This window comes from Acinonyx jubatus, chromosome B2 (assembly GCF_027475565.1).
Source record: "Acinonyx jubatus isolate Ajub_Pintada_27869175 chromosome B2, VMU_Ajub_asm_v1.0, whole genome shotgun sequence".
In the NCBI taxonomy this organism is placed as follows: Eukaryota; Metazoa; Chordata; class Mammalia; order Carnivora; family Felidae; genus Acinonyx; species Acinonyx jubatus.
This window is the reverse complement of record NC_069385.1, coordinates 32771615-32792157: the sequence shown is the minus strand read 5'-3', so window position 1 is coordinate 32792157 and position 20543 is coordinate 32771615. Positions and strand designations below refer to the sequence as shown.

The 20543-nt window shown below is 41.1% G+C and overlaps 1 protein-coding gene across 1 annotated transcript in view; it reads left to right on the top strand.

The window, feature by feature from the left end:
* The first annotated feature begins 1231 nt into the window (after positions 1 to 1231).
* ENPP1 (ectonucleotide pyrophosphatase/phosphodiesterase 1) overlaps positions 1232 to 20543 on the top strand; it is a 72507-nt gene continuing 53195 nt past the window's right edge. Inside the window, exon 1 of the mRNA XM_027056882.2 lies at positions 1232 to 1501. Within this exon, the coding sequence (XP_026912683.1) occupies positions 1262 to 1501 (240 nt within the window). The 5' untranslated portion in view covers positions 1232 to 1261. The remainder of the gene's footprint in view (positions 1502 to 20543) is intronic.

Here is a 20543-nt window from a genome sequence, read left to right as displayed (position 1 = left end):
GAGAATCTGAAGTAGGCTCCAGGCTCTGAGCTGTCAGCACAGAGCCCCAGGGGCCCAACTCAGCAGATCAAGGCCTGAGCTGAAGTCTGACTCAACCCAGGGAGCCACCCAGGCGCCCCCTAAATTGACTACTTTAAAGGGAACAACACATACTTTATATCTATTAAATATCCATGAATTGCCTACATTCGTGTAACCAAAGTGGATTGAAAATGGATTGGTTTTTTACCGTATAACTTTCTTTGGTCACTGAACTCAGTCCCTGGCATTGCAAGGCAGTTGAAAGTCACCGGTTTCACCTTGACAGAGAAGAATCACTTCGCTACACACGTGTGGTTTTTCCAACTGATGAGCCAGGAAATGTAAAAGTTGTAGAATCAAAGGCGAATCAAAACCCATCAAGAATTATAGCCCACCGTTCGTGTCCTAGTTCAAAAATAAGGTTTCAAAGTATTTCAGACTGTGTTAAAATGTTCAATATTGCTAACCAAGCATCAGGGTCAATTTCAGAATAAGGCAGCATGGGCATTTTGAAACCTTCAACACAGAAAGTCTAAAGGAACTAGTAAGTAAATATATTAAAGCCGGGTCAGCGATAAAAACCCAGAAACAACACAACACCGTGAAAACTAAGTATCCATTATATATGAGCACTTTTGTTAACTAGACGTGTTAAGGTTGGCTATTCCTGTTTAAGAGTAGAGTCTTAGTGGGTAGCAGGGCTTTGAGGGAATCCTCGCTCGCTTCTACGCAGGAGAAAAAGGTGGCCCTGTCCCACCCTCGACCCTCCAGCCGATGTGCACGTCCACGTAGAAACACAGGTCGGCCCGACTCCACTCCCCCGGCGTTAAGAAGCGGCACCAGCCCGGGCTGCATCCTTCTCCTCCTCCCGCTCTATTTTGGGGCCCCATGATCTCATGCCCTCTGCAGACCACATTCGGCAATTCCAGTCCAGGGCGATTGCTGCAAGTGTTCGGAAGGTGCCCGGGGCGCGGCGAGGGGAAAGCTCTGGGGGAAGTTAAAGACGCGCCCACGTAAAGGAACCAAAATAACCGACACGCAGAGTGCCCGAAATCAGACAGGAAGCCAAATAATCCGGGGCGTTGAGTTGCTTTCCCCTCACTTCTAGCGCGGGGCGGCGGGCGCGGCGCCAAGGGTCTGGCGGCGAGGGGCGGGCGCGGCGGCGGGCGGGGCGGGGCGGGGCCGGCGCGGAGCCTATTAAAGGCGCAGCGAGGCGGCGGGGCCGAAGCGCCGGGCCACGATGGAGCGCGGCGGCTGCTCGGGGGGCGGGAGCAGCGGCGGCGAGGGCGGCCGCGGTTCCCGGGAGGGCCCGGCGGGGAACGGCCACGACCGGAGCCACGGCCGCGCGGCCCAGGCACCCGGGGAAGGGCAGGCGGCCGCGTCCTTACTGGCCCCCATGGACCTGGGGGAGGAGCCGCTGGAGAAGGCGGCGCACGCCCGCACGGCCAAGGACCCCAACACCTACAAGGTGCTCTCGCTGGTAGGTCCGCGGCCCGGCGCGCGGGAGGGCGGGGAGGGCGGTGCCCGGCTCCTCCGCTCCGTGCGCGGTCAGCACCCGGGGCCCGGAGAGAGGCAGCGTTTCTGCCGCCCCTCTTCGCCTGCACGCGCTCCGCACTGTTCTTCTCTTTACCCCGGGGGAGTAGGTCACGTTCACGTGTGCCACCGATGCTTCTAAGGGCCTGCTTAGGAAATCACAGTGTTCATAGTGTGATCTTTGGAGATACCACCTCGCCCCCCACCCCTCCCCATGAGAGTACGAAGTTTTTAGAAGGGAAAAATGACCAGCCCGCCAGCCCGAAAGTTGTCGGTCTTAGGAAGGACCAACTTTTTTTTTTTTTTTTTTTTTTTTTTTTTTTTTTTGCGACTGCAGTATTGATGACTTTCTTTGCATTAACTAATTTCACTTGAAAAGATTTAACAGAGCTCTTCAAGTTTTGTCAGGAACTTTAGGAAAAACCTTTTCTTTTGGCTCTGCTCAGGAATTTCCTTGTAGCTCTTCAGAAATTCATCAATATTCATGTTATGCGAACGTGAAGAAACGTTTACCATTCTTTGTCTCCTCTTTTAACCGTAGGTTACACGGTTTTTGTTGCTAACAAAAGTAGCCATTATTCCTCTGCTATTTGTTAGGACAGTTGCAAGATCCACAGTCACTTTTATAAAGTGTTGGGGGAGGGGGTGGGAATTCATTCTAGATGGATGGTAGGAAGTGCTGGATGGAGTCAGAGCCTGGGTTCCTGGTTTAGTTAGTAGTTGCTAAGGCCTGGTATAACTCTCCCAAACCTCAGTTTCTTATTTGGTACAATGAGGACATCGTCTTCATTGCCCACTGCATAGAATTATTGTGGGGATCCAATGGGAACAACGTCTGTGGGGAAGTAAATTGAAACTTGCAAGGAGCCATAATTTTTACTGTATTATATGGAAGTAACATTATCACTTGCTATGACTGAACAATGCTGTGTAGAGAATATCTTTTCTGATATATGAAATCTACTTTCCTTTCATAAGCATTTCCATTTTCGCTATGTTTTAGGTTTCATGGAGAGGTTATAATGCTTTGAGGAACCAACATTCCTAAAAAGATGGTGTCATATGCTTAGTACTTAGAAGTTAAGCCTAAGATTGGAAGGGTTGCAAACCACGTAATGTTTGTATCTCAACATATATTTTTGCATCATATATCACTGTTTGAGTCTAGAACACGTGTTATTGATGAGAACCTAGGTTTTATCTATTGAGTCACCTTTTTTCTTTCTGTTAATGTGAGACTTTTGTTTCTAGAACATGATCACTTAAATGATTTAGTGTCACTATTTTCACGTGTTTAGCCCACTACAGGTTATCCAATAATTGTACATTGAATCTGTGCATAAGTCTAATGTGAAATCATTTCTAAATGCCTGTAGTCTTGAAAGGTTGCTAAATTGCCAATTGCTATATTCAGTTTTTAAATCTTTCCTACTCATTTACTTATAGATCCACAATAGGTATAAGCAAAGTCCTATTTTTGAAACACGCATTTCAGTCTATGACACGTGCAATCAGCTAAACAGCATTCCATTCTGCTCTGATGGTGCACCTCTAGGGATTGGACATGGAAATGTCTTAGGTCTTCCATAAGTAGTACAATCATGAATGTCACTTATCCCATTAGGCGGGGTCTTTTGCTGTAACACATATTGAATTGGCAGAGAGTTCTTACCTCATGACATTCGATGAAATACTGTGGGACATTAAATATACACCTAAACTCATTGCTGTATTTTTGAAATCTTAATTAGTAACTAAAGTGAACGTGAAACCTTTTATCCATTCTTCTTTCTCTTCCCTACTTCAGTACCCTTCTTTCCCCCCACTCCCTCCTCTCTGACCTTCCCCAAATGATACACTTCCAAAGGGAAAATCTCCAAGAGGATTTTGACAGTTGACATCAAAGAGTTCTGGAACATGTCTTCTAGAAAGGAGCTGCACTTATGGGTTCCTTTTTTCCAGTTAAACATCAACACACTTTTCATAAACTTGGGGAAATGGACTAGTTGCATCTGGTGTTGGGATTACTAGAGGCCAATCACTGATATGGTCCTCAGCCTCATGATTTTTATCTAGCAGGATAATCACAAGAGCTGCCTTCCAGAGAATAATCAGTGGCAACTCTTGCATTTTTCTGAACATACTTCGGCTAAGCTTAAATGATGCAGTAAAGAAGGAAAGATCCTGCTGTACCCTCCCTTCTCTTTAAGTATGGTGTTTGATCCCAGGGAAAGAATTGCAGTCTCTGGTGGCTTTTGGCCCTGGGCCCTGGAAAGGCACTGAGCCAGACTGAAAACTAAGAGGGCAAATACAAGTATTATTCTCTATATGCTTCAGTAGATATGTTAAATACTGAATGCCTTTCCCTGGTTCCAAATTAAATTTTGAACTGAAATTTTGACTTCAACTGAGGTCGGACTTGAAGATTTGAAAAAAAATTCTTCTTGTTCCTGGTATTTTAAAGGGCAGAAAACTTTCTTTTAAAAAAAGAATTATTTATTGTGAGGGGGGAGGGGCAGAGAGAGATTGGGGAGGAGGGAGAGAGAATCCCAAGCAGGCTCCACACTGTCTGCACAGAGCCTGACACAGGGCTCAATCTCACAAACCATGAGGTCATGACCTGAGCAGAAATCAAGAGCCGATGCTTAACTGACTGAGTCACCGAGGCACCCCAAGGGCAGAAAACTTTCAGCCACAGTGCAGTACATTTTTCCATTCTCCAGTGAGTTCCTCTACAGCATTACTTTGTGTTTGTGACCTTCTGCTGTGCTTATGAATAATACACACACCTGTGTATGTGTACAGGGCTGTATGTATGGGTGGTAGTTATGGGGGACTACTTTCACCTTTCAGTGAAAGAGTTCTTTGTAAGTGGCCGTGGTTGCCCTTGTTTATCAGAAGTTTGGGCATGCAAATTATTACTTTGGTTAGCTTTTCTCCCCTTTTTACAACACATTGTCTTATCTCTAAAGTACAATGTGGAGAACAATCAAGGTGGTTCTCTGCTCTTAATCAGATTTGGACTTGGCATTATTCTTTGGTTTGTAAAATTTAACATCCAGCCAGCCATGGTTTCGCATATTTCAACATGGCCAGAGCATCTTAGAGGTCAGAGAAGGCTCCTGTTTGCCTCTTATGGTTTTTGTTTCACACGTTGTGATAAAATGCATCACAGATTTCTAGGAGCCAAGTAAGATGGTTGTGTTTACTGCTGGACCTAAGAAGGTGCCTTACACTCAATGTTGGCTTTTGGTTGAATGAGTGAATGCGCTGCATTTTTGCTTAGACCAAGTGACACTTTACCTTGGCAAAGGGCAAGATGGGAAGACAGAATATACATCCACAGACCCACATGACCAATTGAAGGTCAGGAGTCTCAGGAATCTAAATATAGATGCACTAGTAGGTAGGGCGCTTGGGTATAAATTCAGGGATAAGATCAAAACTGGAATATCATTCCATTAGGGCGTTGGGAGATGGAAGAGGCAGTGAATGAGCTATGAACAAGTTTCCAGCCAAGGCCAACCTTAGGACAGGCCAGACAAGGCCTCTGTGATCACTTGCATTCAGAATCAGGATCTCATTACTGGGCATTCTCTCAGGTACAAATGACCCAACTATGGCCATCTGACATGCATAAGGTAGGTCATCCTGCAGGTACAAAGGAAAGTCTCCTTCACTTGTATCAAGGCCTCTTCTGTTTTGGTGACTTTGCTATCATACCCCAAATTCAGTCTTTGTGGCTTTTGTGGGGTATTGTTTTCTCCAGCATTGCTTTCTATTACTTCCTTTCTTCTGCTTTGAGTCATATTCTGGTCTCTCTCTGTCACCATTGATACCTCACCTCTTTTCGCTCCATGGATACACAGCCATCCTTTGAACATTTTCTTTTATCCCATCTATTCCACTTGTTCAGTTAACTCTGGACACTCAGTGTTGCTGTCCCCCACCCCCATTATTTCCTAATCATGATTCTGAAGACAATCCCTAGTGGCTGTGCTAAGAGACCTTATACATTGTGTATAATACAGAACTGAGGACCATTGGCTCATAATATTTATAGAAATTCTTACCATCTTCTCATCTTCCTCCAGCTAGCTTTTTTCTCAGATATTAATATTAAAGGTAAATGAAAATGGTTTTATATTCGGTTTGAGTTTGATAAATTCCACTGCAAAGTATCTGTGTGACTTGTAACTCATAGCAAATGTATTTCATCTGTGTTTATGGGCTTTTTGGACAAGCTAGAGAAGTTAATTATGATTCATAATTGGGGGGGTAGGGAGAGAGACATTTCATGTTTCAAACAACTTAGGAACAAATAAGCTTTTGGAATACAACTTGGAATTAGAGAACTACCTTGGTTAAAATAAACATGCCTTTATCTACCATGAAACCTTTTAGCAAACGAGTTCAAGGCAGAGCATAGATTACTCTTTTAAGCCTAACAAGAACTGATATTCAGAAAACTGACTCACAATAAAAATCCTTTGACATCAAATCAAATCTAAGTGATGTATTTACCACAGAAAGAAAATATAATAATATATTTGAAAGGGCTTTTCTAAAGTGACCAGAATGTCCAGCTAAATATTAACTAGAACTCTGAATATTAGAGAACTCTGAATATTAGAATATTAACTAGAACTAGAATATTAAACAGAACAATGCTCTGTTTCCTGAGTATTTTAGTTATCTGAGGTTTAATTATAAGAATTAAGATAACATCTATAATAATCTTTATTTTATCCTCGCTCACTTTTAGATGTTAGAATAAGATTTGGTGGAAATGTAGGTGGTAAAAGTGTATCATTCACAAAGCACTTTGCAGTTTTAGAAAACATATTCCCAGATCCTCAACACGTCAGCAACTCTGAAACAGTAAAGTGTGGTGACAATTAATCCTACTTGATAGATTAGGAAACTGAGGCTCACAGGCATGCAGTCAGGTTTCTCAAACAGCAGAGTGCTTAGGAAACAGCCCAAAACTGTTAAGGACAACAGATTGCTGGGCTCCAATCCCAGTGGTTATGGTTCAGAAAGCTCGAAATTGTTATGGACTAAATGTCTGTGTCCTTCCCACATTCATATGGTGAAGTCATAAGCCCCCAATATAATGATATTTGGAAGTGGGGTCTTTGGGAGTTGATTAGACTCAGATGAGGTTGTGAGGGTAGGCTGTCATGATGGGATTAGTATCTGTACAGGAAGGGGAAGAGAGAGGAGAGCTGAGCCGGCTCCCTCCCTTCCTTCCTTCCCCCATGCCCATCTGACACTGAGGAAAGGTCCCGTGAAGACACAGTGAAAAAAAAGAAGCCAGAAAGAAGAGAGTCTTCACCAGAAAGCAGTTTGGCTAGCATCCTGATCTTGGACTTGCCAGCCTCTAGAACTGTGAGAAATTTCTGTTAAATTACCCAGTCTATGACATTTTGTTACAGCAGTTTGAGTGGCACTAAGATAGGGATGGACCCAAAGAATCTTGCATAATTATGACATGTACCTTAAGTTATTCAGGTGTAGTTGGTGTATTTACTCTATTTCTAGAAAGAGTAGGTTAAATTTATAGGCGAAAGTCATCTGCCATCTGTAAGTAGAAAACTGTGCAAGGACTTTTAACTACAGATTTTTACTCTGTATTAATGGCAAATGGCATCCCATTCATATGCCTTTTTAGCAGTGTGATGTCAATAATCACATGTTATTCTGAACTTCCAATGTATACAAATTTTGAGGAAAACGATTTTCATCTTCTTAATTTGAGTTTCCTTATTTATTTATTTTTTATTTATTTTTTTAGTTTATTTGTTTTGGGAGAGAGAGAGCATGAGAGGAGCAGAGAGAGAGAGGGAGAGAGGGAGAGAGAGAGAGAGAGAGAGAGAGAGAGAGAATCCCAAGCAGGCTCTACACTGTCAGTGTAGAGGGAGATATGGGGCGGGAACTCAAGCCGTGAGCTGAAATCAAGAATCGGATGCTTAACCTACTGAGCACCCTTGAGTTTCCTTTTTAATACATTTCTAAATGTACCAGAATAGGAAAATAGAGTCATGATAGAAGGGAGTAAATTTTCACAAGCATGTCTCATTTGTGGATCGATCGTTTTCTCCCCATATCATAGGATTTTACACAGATTTAAGGTGGCAAACATTCTATCACAGGCATGGTCTGAGATCCTCAAAGAGCATTCTAGCTTGGTTTTCAGGAAGTATTTCAGAGAAAGTATCTTGTTTCTAAAGCTGATTTCTTTCCCTTGAAACGCTTTTTGACATTAGTAAGCATCTGGGGCCTACGGTCTGTCGTGGAGAGAGAAATGGAAAGCAACTCAAGTAGTTTTTTATGATGCTGTTGTGCAGCAAAAGAAAATACAGCCGTTGTTATGACATTTTTCCAGATAGAGTCTCTGTTGCTCCAGAGTACCTTTATTTTGAATAGATATGTTTCTAAGCAAAAGACAACACAAGTAGAACAAAGTTTCAGGAGCCCACATCCACATAGTTTAGACCGCAGCCCTCAACCTGCAGTGGGTGGGTCCCTGGGTGGCCAGGGGGCCATGGATTGCAAACGATTTTAGCAACAGTAGTCAGATGTCACCTGCCCTTTGCACTGTGCTGACCTTGACACTGAGGGCATGAAAGCAGTGGCAGGGACCACTGCTGTCGCCTTAGCAGGGATCAAGGCAATGAGTCGCACCAGCAGCTGCCCGTAGCCCTGCACTTGCGACTAAAGCACAAAGAAGTCAGTTTCACTTAAAAGAATGTACTGGATAAGGCGGTAAAAATGTCCTTGAAGCAGATTTTATTAAAGCTCAACCATAAACTACCTACCTTTTTAATAGGTGGGAAATTGGAAGTACGCGCTGCCGCGTCTGAAGTGCTTTTGTTTTCTGGAGGGGAAACTCTGTGATTGAGTTGTGAGCTGGACTGGCTGCTTTTTGTTTTTTTTTCCTGGAACACCAGTTTTCATTTTTATTTGAAAGAATGGCTGACACGCACTGGTTATTCGGATTTAGTATTTGGCCCACATTGTCTCAAAATGAATAATGTTAGCTTGTCACTTCAAGGAAAACAAATTAAGGTACCTGTTGCCTATGGTAAAAATCCAGTCTTTTCAGTAAAAATCAGAATTTGGGGGAACTTGTACCTGTTATTGTATGATTGGTAGCTTCCCAACTTTTAAAGACTTTTCTGAAGAAATTGATGGAGATAGTAAGGAGTTCGACTTTTTTTTCCCATAAGGTATGATGACTTGTGTCAACATTTGAAAGAACTACGAAACTCAGTGAACCAGTATTTTCCAAGGGACCAATGGATGATTTACAAAACTAGGAATGGGTGTAAGTTTCATTCAAAGGGCAAGAGAGATTAATGGATTTTAATGTAACAGTATTGAACGTTCGTTAATATTGTTTCAAGTTTGTGTCCTGAATACGTGGTCATTTTTCTTGTGGTTATTGAGAAGCTTTAGTGTGACTGAGTTTTTTATTTTTCCTTACTCAGGAGACATTCACATCCTTGCTACTCAAGGTGTGGTCTGCAGACCTCAGCCTCACCTCCTTGGCACCTGTACAAAATGCAGAATTTTGGGACCCCCCCCCCCCCCAGACCTTCCAAACCAGAATCTCTGTTTTTGCAGATCCCCAGGGATTGGTCTACACGTTCAAGTTTGAGGAGTAGCACTCCTTAAGGATCATGAACTGGTAGAGAAGGCACACCAGCCTGAATTTCTTTAGCTGGGGCTGCTAATTAGCCTTTGTTCTTTCACAGACCTCATACATGATGCTACGATTAAAAAAACAAATCCTGACTGTTCCTTAAAGACCTCAACTGTGTTGGCTTTGGGTTGAAATGGCGCTGTTGCTGGTTGCATTTGGCCCCTTTCTTTCCTTGGACCTCAGAGGCGCTTTGCTTAAAGGTGCCCATTCATTGCTCTCGTTGCGTGTACAGGACATGACATACACTGTCTCTTCCCTCCCATCACGTGTGCAGTTTCCATGTAGCAGGAGCTGACCTGCGCTCTCATTTGTTTCTTGTACTTTAACTGCCTTTTCCTCACTCTGTCCTGGCTTGTCCTTTAATTGCTCTTTATTGCTCTCAGCAGTGCCAGCTTCTGCCTTTGCTGTGACCTGATAATATTTGGATGTTCCTTCCAATTCAAACATCCATCTGAATACCCAGCGGGGTTCACTTTTACATCACACCATCAACAGAACTCTTCAGTTCAGACTTTCCACTGCCAGTACCTTCTCAACGATCAACAATATACTTGACACAAAACCAAAACAAAGAAATCTTGGACCAGGGCATTTTCAGGTGGCATTGAGTCAGGTGAAGTGTCCTTGGTGCAGAGTTTATTCCATAATATTTCATCATCCAAACACATAGGCTTCCTATAGAGAGCCATCCAGCATCACTTAGATTAGAATCTCCTGGAAACTAGGAAACAGGTGAATGGAGTCTATTCAGGTGGGAAGGGTGTGGGTTAGGAGCATTATGAATAGACCATGTTGTTCTTGTCTCTCTTTGAATTAACCAAAGAAATGCGTACAAAACAACTCTACGTGTACACTAAAATACCTTACCGATCAGCTCAAAAGAAGTAAATGTGAGGAATGTTGCCATATAAAAGTATTTATACATTTGTCATCTCTTGGAAAGTGTTTTTTGGTAAAAAAAAAAATGTTTACTTATTTTGAGAGAGAGAGAGAGAGAGGTTGTGGGGGAAGGGTGGAGAAAGAGGGTGACGGAGAATCCCAAGCAGGCTCCATGCTGTTAGCACAGAGCCAAATGCAGGGCTCAAACTCAAACCGTGAGATCATGACCTGAGCTGCAGTCAAGAGTCGGACGCCTAACTGACTGAGCCACTCAGGCATCCCAGGTCTGGAAACTTTTAAAGGAAAAGGGGACATTGATTTTTCTGGGATGACTCAAGCAAGTTTTAAGAGACAGGGGTCATGTAAAGAGCCTGACACTTGGAGTTATAGGAAGTAGTTGCTGTGTGACCTTTGAACATTTGCTCTGCTTCTCTGACTTTCAGTTTCTTTGACCATGATACAAGGGGTTTGGAGTAGGTGGCTTTCTTCTAGGTCTAAAGTCTTTGTATAGAGAGCTTATAATTTTCCCCTTGTTATAAAAATACTACATATTACAGGTAATGTAAAGTTCAGAAAATGTGAAAAAGTGTAAGAAAATAAAGATTGCGTTCTTTTTATCTGCTATTAATCTTTTTTTTTTTTAACCTCAGGATTTTTCCATGTGTGCATTTCACTTCCTTTTCTAACAAAAATGAGATCACCTTACAGATACTGCTCCATTTCTTTTCATTTGTATTCTACCACGAGATTTTTGTCAGTGCTAGACAGTTTTTCAGCCTTTCAAGAATAGGATTTCAAGACTTTTATTTTACTAGTTCATGGGGTAAACTTTGGAGGCGTCTCTACTCATACCTTAGTCCCCAGTAATCAAAACAAATTTTTTTAGAACACATTTTTTGTTTTATTCGTTCATTCATTCATTCATTCAGATTTGTTTTAGAACACAGTTTTTGTTTTTGTTTTATTCATTGCTCAGCTTTACCTCCACTGCTCAGGCTTCTTTCTTATGGTTCAGTTGTTAGTTTTCCTAAACATAATACATGAGGGGAAGTGTGTGCCCCTAAACTCAGCCTTCTTTTTGCCTGTTTCTCACTGCTTGAGTACCAGTGTTACTACTTGGGGACTGGGCGTTTCAGCTTCATCCAGTCACAGCAGTCCTGGAGGTCTGTGATGTATATGTGTGGCCATGGGTCAGGCAGTATTTGTCAAGCACTTAAAGTAGACCTTTGTGCATGGTAAGAGCTCTGGAGGTGTTTGGCGAATTTATACATGCCTTTATGGAGTTGACTCTTTGTCAAACTCGATGTGAAGCACTTTTTCTCCTGTGATTGGCAAAGTTGTACGATGTAAGAGAGAGCACACATGATGGCTGGTAAGTCCGGTCTGGGACCCACCTGTTAGGGGGACTCTGTGTCCCTTCTGTAAGATGGGACATGTGTACGTTATATGCCTAATTTGGATTCAGATGTTCGAAGACTCAGATCGTTTTCAACTTCTGTTCTTATGCTACTGGGCCAGTTGAGAGAGTCAGACAGGGTCTCAAGATGCCTGCCCCCCGGTGTCCCAGCTCTGCTGAAACATACCTTCTATTATCGTCGGCTCAGATTTGTACTGTTTTCCAAATACACTTTGTGTTGATGATTTCTGTTTTCTACCCTAGGAATGATTTTTTTTTTTTTCTTTTACCTCCCTATTTCTTACCTGAGGCCGGATACTCCCTGGGATCCAACTCAGCTTCCCCTGTCACGGGAGACATTCCTTAGCTGCTCTTTGTCTCAATATCCCCTGTCCCTGAAGGTCTCAGTTGCTACTTCATCATAGAGAGGTCATCGAGCTTAGTGGTTAAGGGCCAGACTGCTGGGATTGAAACCTGTCTTTCCAGTAAGTACTGTGTGCCCTTGGGCAAGTCCTTTAACTTCTCTGTGCCCCAGTTTCCTTATCTGTAAAATGGGGATAATAACAGTAGCTAGCTACCTCAGAGGTTTGTTTTAAGGGTTAAATGAATTAACATATGTACACTAATGAGTAAAGTACCTGAGACAGTATAGATGCTAGATTAGGGTTTATTGTTATTGCTGAGGTTGATAACTTACTAAACAAATATTTAGAGTTCCTACTGTGTGAGCAATCTTGTGTAAGAAGCTGGGGGCTAAATGGAGGCTAGGGGAAGGGAAAGACTTCCTCCCCGTTCTCATGGTCCACCCCCACAGGACCAGAGAGTTATCAAAGAATCCTACAAGACTGTCTCATGTTGACGCAGTGATATGTGCTGTCTAGAAGCTAGGGGGGGCCTTGAGGGAGAGTCCTGAGGGGGAGGGGACTTAGTCACAGAGGTCGAAGGTGTCCTGGGGGAAGTGACCGGTGAGCCAAGAGGATTCTGCTGTACACAGGCCCTGGGATAGCCAGGAGTAGTGTCTATTCCCGAATTGGAAGGAGACCAGGGTAGGTGGTGTGCACAGGTGTGTGATGGGTGATGAGGCTGGAAAGGGGGTCTGGGGCCAGGTCCAGGCTGGGCCTTGCAGACAGACTATTGGACAGATTTTGCTTTTTAAGAGCAATTGGAAATCACTGAAGTGTTTTCCTGTCTGTTTTTGTTTCTATTTTCATTCTTAATGACAAAATCTGATTTACGTTTTGGAAAGACCATTTTAGTTTCAATGGGAGGAACAAATTAAAAAGGATGGCAGCTGAGGAAAGTTTGCTTTTACTCTCTTTTTACTTGGCCGTTTCATAACTTCAAACTCTTTTCCTGCTAGATGTAAGTTCCGCATGTAGCTATTTAAGTTAAAATTTATATCAACTAAAGTCCTATGAAATAAAAAGGAACTCAGGTTTTCAGTCACATCAGCCACTTTTCAAGTGCCCAGCGGTGAAGCTACCAAAGGGGGCAATTCAGGCAAATATCACAGTAGCGTCTTAAAAACTTCTGTGTTAAGACTTGAGGGTTGTAATATTACAGGTTTTGTTGTTAGGTTTTTGTTTGTTTGTTTGTTTGTTTTGTTTTTACTTTTATAGTTCTTCCAGCAAGTAATAATGAAAATGTATATGGAACAGATGTTCTTTGTTCAAGAAACATTTGTTAGAACAAAATAAATTGCTCAAAAGGCTTAATTTTGTGATTGTTCATACAAATGTAATTTTAAGATTTTTTTTCCCAAATGAATGAGTGTAATGAAGTTGACTTAAGCCTAAATATACGCATTAAAAGGTGACACATTTCTAAAATTATGTTCCCTCCTAAATTATAAGCCCTTGTATTCCCTTATAATTTTTAAGTTCTGTCTTTAAGTCTCCACTGTAATTGTGACCGAGTAACTACTGTGTCTCTACTGAAAATAAGTGGTCGTTTGTTATCTCCCTGTTATCCCGTTTTCTGTCCTTGGGGAGAATTACCAGGAATCCTCTGGATAGTTTTTTTTTTTTTTTTTTGCTGTTTATTTCCCTCCGGGCCCATCTTTCAAGAATAAATGTAAGGTACTCTTCTGATCATTATGTTCCAAAATTTATTTTGGAAAAAACACAGGAACAAATCACATAAACCTAACTGAGCACAATGTCCTGTCTCCACCTTTTGTGTTTTATCTCTGATCTACCATCTGTGAAGGCAAGATACCTGCCTAGGCAAGAAAAACAGTGTACGTTGGATAAAATCCATAGTTCCTTACCTTTTAGTCCATCTGTTTTGTCCGCAGCCTGAGGGTATGTCTTATACCATAAAGGAGCTGCTTTTCCCTCTTTTTTCTGTCTCATGAGCTTAACAGACTTAAATTTTTTTTGTCCTAAAATCATTTACAAGTACTTTTATTTAATGACTCCTATCTGTCTTGATCGTAGCTTCAAAAGAAACACCATTTTCAGGATTCTTTTGGCAGACATTTTTTTTCTTGAAATCCAACTGAAGCAAGATCTAATTAAAAATATATATTTTTGTATCTAGGAGATTGAGAATGAAAAACAAATGAATCTTCAAAATGGAAAGTTCTTTGCCCATATTCATTTTAGTTTAGATTATGCCTTTAGATCATGCCTTGGTGTGTGTGTGTGTGTGTGTGTGTGTGTGTGTGTGTGTGTGTGACAGAGAGAGAGAGAGAGAGAGAGAGAGAGAGGGAGAGAGAGAGAGGGAGAGAGAGAGAGATCACTTGCTCTATTCACCAGGGTCCAATCACAAAAAGGCCATACTTGGTAATTTAATTAAGAGAATTTAGTATAAGAAACAAGTTGGAAAGGTGTTGGGAGGACTGGACTGAAAGCCAGATTGGATAGTGTGGCAATGAGGCGGCCACATGAAGGGGAGCTGGAAGGAACTGCCACCCCCTGGAGGGCAGGAGGGGCAAAGGGAGAAGGTGGTGCAGCCAGAGCCCGGATGATTAACCGCTTGCATTAGTCTGGTGCATTTGTCACAGCTAAAGAACCAATATGGGTATAGCCTTTTTGACTAGAGTCCTTGCTCTATTTGCATCTCCTTAGTTTTTTTCCCTGATGTCCTTTTCTGTTTGCTGTTCCCGTATCCCATCCAGGAGCACCACGTTACGTTTCGTTGTCTCATCTCTGTAGCTTCCTCGTGGCTGTGTTTCTCAGACTTCCTTGTTTTTGATGCCTCTGACAGTTTTGAGGAGTGCTAGTCATGTATTTTGTGGAATGTCCTGCAATTGCGGTTTGTCCGACGGTTTTCTCACGAGTAGAGTGGGAACGTTCACTTCGGGGAGGCAGACCACTGAGCTAGTGTATTTCAGCGTTCTTCGCTGTAGAGATAGTCTTTTTTTGTACTTGTCCATCCTGTACTCTTTGAAACCCCAGCCCACACTTACAGAGTAGAGTATGTTCCACTTTGAAGGTGGTTCATCCACATAAATTTATGCAGAATTCTGTACTGGAGATTGGTCTGTTCCTATTTATACAGTCATTTATTTATATCAATTTGAACTCATTGATATTTATTTTATGCTTTATATCCAAAAATATGTTATTTGTACTTTTGCTCAAATTGTTCCAGCTTTGGCCATTGGGAGTTGGGGCCTATGTCCCTTTGACACACCCCCATCACTCTGTGTGTGTGTGTGTTTGTGTAACACTTCCTTTACTTTCTGGTACTACAAGACGATTCAGACTTTCAGGCTCATCTTGTCCTATTTTTTCCCCCTAAACATTTACTAATATTCTTAATACTATAAACTAGTGAGTATAACCCAGTCTACTTTTCCACTTGAAAGTTAGAAGTGGACTTGCATAAATGTTTGTGCCTAAATTCTCTGTGCATCTAGCAAAGGCAGTAAAGTACTCATCACATCACTCACATCCCCATATCACTGTGTGGAGTATTTTTCAGGCATTTCCCTTCGTCCAGTGAAGTGCTGAGGAACCAGGTCATTACCCAGAATGAAGCTGGCCATTTGTGTATTTAAGCAGAGTCAACTCTTGCATTGCTTCATTGATCATTTTACCTTGGGAATGATTAGGCACAAAATCTGGGAGACGTGTGTCCTCTCCTATGGTCAGAGAGGCATACTGGTTGGCACTACCAACTTGATTGATAAGTTCATCCCTGTCCAGCATCTGGTCATCAGTTGTGCAGATTCAAAACCCTCTTATGGTATTTGATGAATCAGGAATTTGGAAAAAGCTTGGCCGGGCAGGTGCGGCTCAGGGTCTGTCATGTGGTTGCAGTCAGATGGTGGCTGGAGTTGCAGCAGCATGGAGTGGGGCATCTGCTCCACTGGCCAGGCATCCTGCTGGCCAGGCATCCTGCTCCCATGGAGGGACCTCTGCCTGTGGTCTGTATGTATGCATGGGATAGTTTGGACATACGGCATGATAGCCTCAGAGTAGACTGCGTACATGGGGGCTGAAGGCTTTAAGAGGAAACACACTGGTGATGGATTTACCTAATTTCAAAATAATTGATCAGTGTTTTCTATTGTTTGGGTCTACCATAATGTATTGTATTTATTCAGTTGTTTATTAACAGAAATTTTAGGTTCTTCGCATATTTTTTTGCTGTTATAAATAATGCTGCAATAAAGAAATATCTCTGTATGCATATCCTTATACGCTTATGTGAAAACTTCTAGCAGATGAATTATTAAATTCGGAATGGCAGGAGTGGCGATTCTGTACATTTTGAATTTAGGTAGATTAATCTAAGTGACCTTTTGGAAAGGAACATATGTTTTTATGAAGATAGTGGGAAAGTGCCTGTCTCTTTTTACATCCTTGCCAACTACATCCTTGTAGTTACTAATCTTTTTAATGATTCTCAATTTCATTGGCTAAGAAAGGGACTCTGATTTATAGTTCTTTGATTTTTAGTGAAGGTGAATGTCGTATTTTTATTAGCTGTTTCTCTTTTTTGCCTAGACTAGTTTATTACTTTTGGTATTTTAAAACCGTGGGTTATCTTTTCCTACTTGGTTTTTATGCACTCATTATCTATCATCGACATTAACCTTCTGTTGTGTGTTGAAAATGTTTTATCCTAGTTCCCCCACTCCAGTTTTTCTTGTGGTTGATGTTCTTTTTCTTTGGCATTACAGACATTTCTTATTTTTATGGATCAAATACGTTAACTTCTCCATTCTAATTTTTGGAGTTTGTGCCATCCTTGTGATGGTGTTCACCACCCTAAAATTATACACGTTTGCCCATGGTTTTCTTCCAGTGATTTCACATTAAACCTTTAAATATTTACTCCATCAGTCATTTTATTTTGTTAGAAGGCAAGAGATAGAAATCCAGTTTACTAAACATGCTCCTGAAGATCTTTTCTCAATTGTTTTTCTTAAGAAACCAAAGTAAGTCAGATTACATAAAGAAAAGCCACAAAAATGTAGTTTGCTAAGTGAAGATAAACAACCGTTAAATAAGCCATCAGACCAAGAAGAGAGTGTTGATATTTAATAATTCTGTCATCACTGGTGGGCATGGTCCTTGTGTGGGTGTAAACAGAAGCCCTCATGGCAGGAAGCTGCATCTGAGGAGTTGCCCTCCAGCCTTTTGAAGAGCAACCCCTGCTTTGTTTTGAGGTGTTTTCTGTTCCTGAAAACCTTGGTCATTAGGTGCTTACCTCTCAAGATTCCGTGAGGGCGTACAGGTCATGGAGTGAAGGTTGCCATCCGAGCTAAATCTCTATTGAAACCATCGCTTTTTACTACTGAAACAGCCACCAAATGCACCAAATGACTGTTTTACCCTTGACCTTTAACTTCAGAGAGAAATGGTCTGTGAGAGCAATTGGTGAGATCTTAGAGAAGTGATTTGCTGGATATTCTTCCCTTTGAAGTGCTTGGTACTTTTTGAAACAAAAATAAACGGACAAGTTTTTCTTTTTATTGTATCTCTGTGAGATGATGGCTTTTAGCCAAACCGTGGTGATCATTTCACAATATATGTCAATCAAACCATCGTCCTATGTGTCTTAAACTTATACCGTGATGTATGTCAGTTATTTCTCAAACTGAAAAAAAATTAAATGAACATAATAGGAAGGGACACTTGAGAATTCAGCTCTCTGGAGGCCTTGCAGCATCCCAGGAAAAATTTTAACTATGGAGGATATGCTCAGGTGAGATTCTGATCCCCTTTCTGCTTTGCCTGCAGAAGTAAGGCTCCAGGGGTGGTGTTTCCAGTTCTTTTTATGATAACAGGCCTAATAGTTATTCCACTGGCCTGTGTTCAGCCAAGAATTTTTTATTTCTTTTTCAAATTTTTATTTAAATTCCACTTAGTTAACATACAGTTTAATATTAGTTTCAGGTGTAGAATTTGGTGATTCATCACTTACATATAATACCCAGTGCTCATCACAGGTGCCCTCCTTAATCCCCATCACCCATTTAACCCATCCCTCCCCCCCCACCTCGCTTCCGACAACCCATAGTTTGTTCTTTATAGTTAAGAGCCTGTTTTATGGATTGCCTTTCTTTTTCTTCTATGTTCATCTGTTGGGTTTCTTAAATTCCGTATATGAGTAAAATCATTATGGTATTTGTCTTTCTCTGACTTATTTTGCTTAGCATAATACTCTCTAGCTCCATCCAAGTTGTTGCAAACCTTTTTATGGTCGAGTAATATTCTACTGTGTGTGTGTGTGTATATGTGTGTATGTATATGCTGCTGTAAACATTGGGACCATGTGTCCTTTCAAATCAGTGTTTTTGTATCCTTTTGGTAAATGCCTCGTAGAGCAATTGCTGGATCATAGGGTAGTTCTATTTTTAACTTTTTGAGGAACCTCCATACTATGTTCCAGAGTCAGCCAAGAATCTCTTTTTTTGTTGTTGTTTTTTGTTTTAATGTTTGTTCATTCTTTGAGAGAGAGACAGAGTCAGCGTGGATGGTGGAGGGGCAGAGAAAGAGGGAGACACAAAATCTAAAACAGGCTCCAGGCTCCAAGCTGTCAGCACAGAGCCCAATGCGGAGCTTGAACCCATGAACCATGAGATCATGATGTGAGCCGAAGTCAGTTGCTCAACTGACTGAGCCACCTAGGTGCCCCAAGAATTTTAATACATTTACATACACGGAGTAATATTCCTTAAGAGGGGAGGGTATAGGAGATGGGGTCAGGCGTGATCCAAATAAAGGTAGGATCAATTGTCAGAGAGAAGTAGATTCTTAGGTATTTTAGGTTTATCAGGCACCATAGAAAATTTTCCATCCCAATGTGGGGACTATAGATGATGTGGCTTCCTTGGTATCACAAAACTCCAAATGTAATGCACATCCTTATTGGAAAATAAAGGCATGAGAGTTATTGCTCTTTTTGTGATTAGGGCCACAATTTTGCCATACTTATATCTTTAATTGAAAACGGTTATGATTTTAATGATTTCCTCATGGTTTATGGCAAAGTACTAACATTGTTTCTGTTTTCTTAAGCAAGCCTTTTAATTTGATATTTTATTTTAATCTGCCCTAAAAAGATTATTTTTCAATGATCATCACCAGCCCTATTGGCTATTAATATGAGCTTTCTTTGAGACTTTTCTAAAAATGCTTGCTTAATGAGGATAGATATGTCATTGAAAATCAGGGAATTGTTGAAATGACTATTTGCTTAAGTATTAAAGATGCCAAAAGCTCTTTTCTGGACTACTCATTCTAGTTAAGGGAAGAATCTCATTCATTGTTTTATCAGCCCAAGAGACTAGTTCAACCAAATGTGAAATTTGCTTATTCAACATAATTGTTTTGAACTGCACATTCTTTTATCAGCAGCGCCTAACAGATTTATGTTAGACTGGGGGCATTGTCTTCTCCATCTTTCATATACATACTATGAGACCTGAATGTTATAAAATATCTATTTGCTATTTTCTTTCTTTCTCACCTAGGAAAATGTTAAATACCCAGAGCCCCGGAGTGACAAATGGTAGCATTTAAGAGAGCCAGTATTTAAAATAGTAGTAATTTAAGGATTTCTATTTTGTGTCCTACTACACTGCTTCTACCTCCTTCTGACTTTATTTCTCTCTCTCTCTCTCTTTTAAAGATACTAGAAAAAGAACCTAAATCTTCCAAAGAAGAGTGTGTGGTTTTTCATTGTGAATATACTTCCCCTTACTCACAACAAGAATCTACTTTGATGAAGTCTGTTAAACTAAGCCTGCTCTTGATTTCCCCTACTTACTAAATATGAGAAGTATTTGCCATTGAAAAAAATGTAACAGATTCATAGCACGATTTCTGACAAATTAGAAGCAAGTACTGTTTGAAATGGTGGCATACATTCAGCAATTCTGTTAATCAGTTTTGTAAAAAAATGTGTTGATGATGGAGTTTGAGAAGGTCAAGCAAAATTTCTGTGATATGTCTTCAAAGATTGTTTTTGTGGACTCCTGTCTTAATACCTCTCACTTTAAAATTGATATTTTCCCCTTTATGTTTGTGGAAAGTGCTGTACTGGTATCCATGGAGCAGATTTATTTATTAATTTATTTATATTTATATTTGTTTATATTTATATTTATATTATTTATATTTATATTTATATTTATTTATTTAAATCCACAGTACTAGGAATGTCTCTGAGGGACAGTGCTGTGGCTTATGATCTTAGCTTGCTTGTAATAGAGTGTTCCTAGAAGTGCTTTAGCAGCTGGGTTTGAGCAGGGAGTAGTAACAAGTTGTGCCTCATATGTGGGGATCTTTGTAGATGCAAAGGAACCACAATAGTGTCCCCTCTGTTGGGTTGTCATTAGTCTTCCGATTGGTCCTTTTAGTTACTCTTCGAAGCAGTGGTTTGATAACAATTGGTTTTGTCCACCAAGACCCTAGGGATTTTTTGGGTTTTGTTGTGTGTGTGTGTGTGTGTGTGTGTGTGTGTGTGTGTGTGGTTCAATAAATTGCTAGTTATTCCTGAAAGCTTCATAAAATGACTGTTCTATTTCTCTTTTGTTCTAGCACC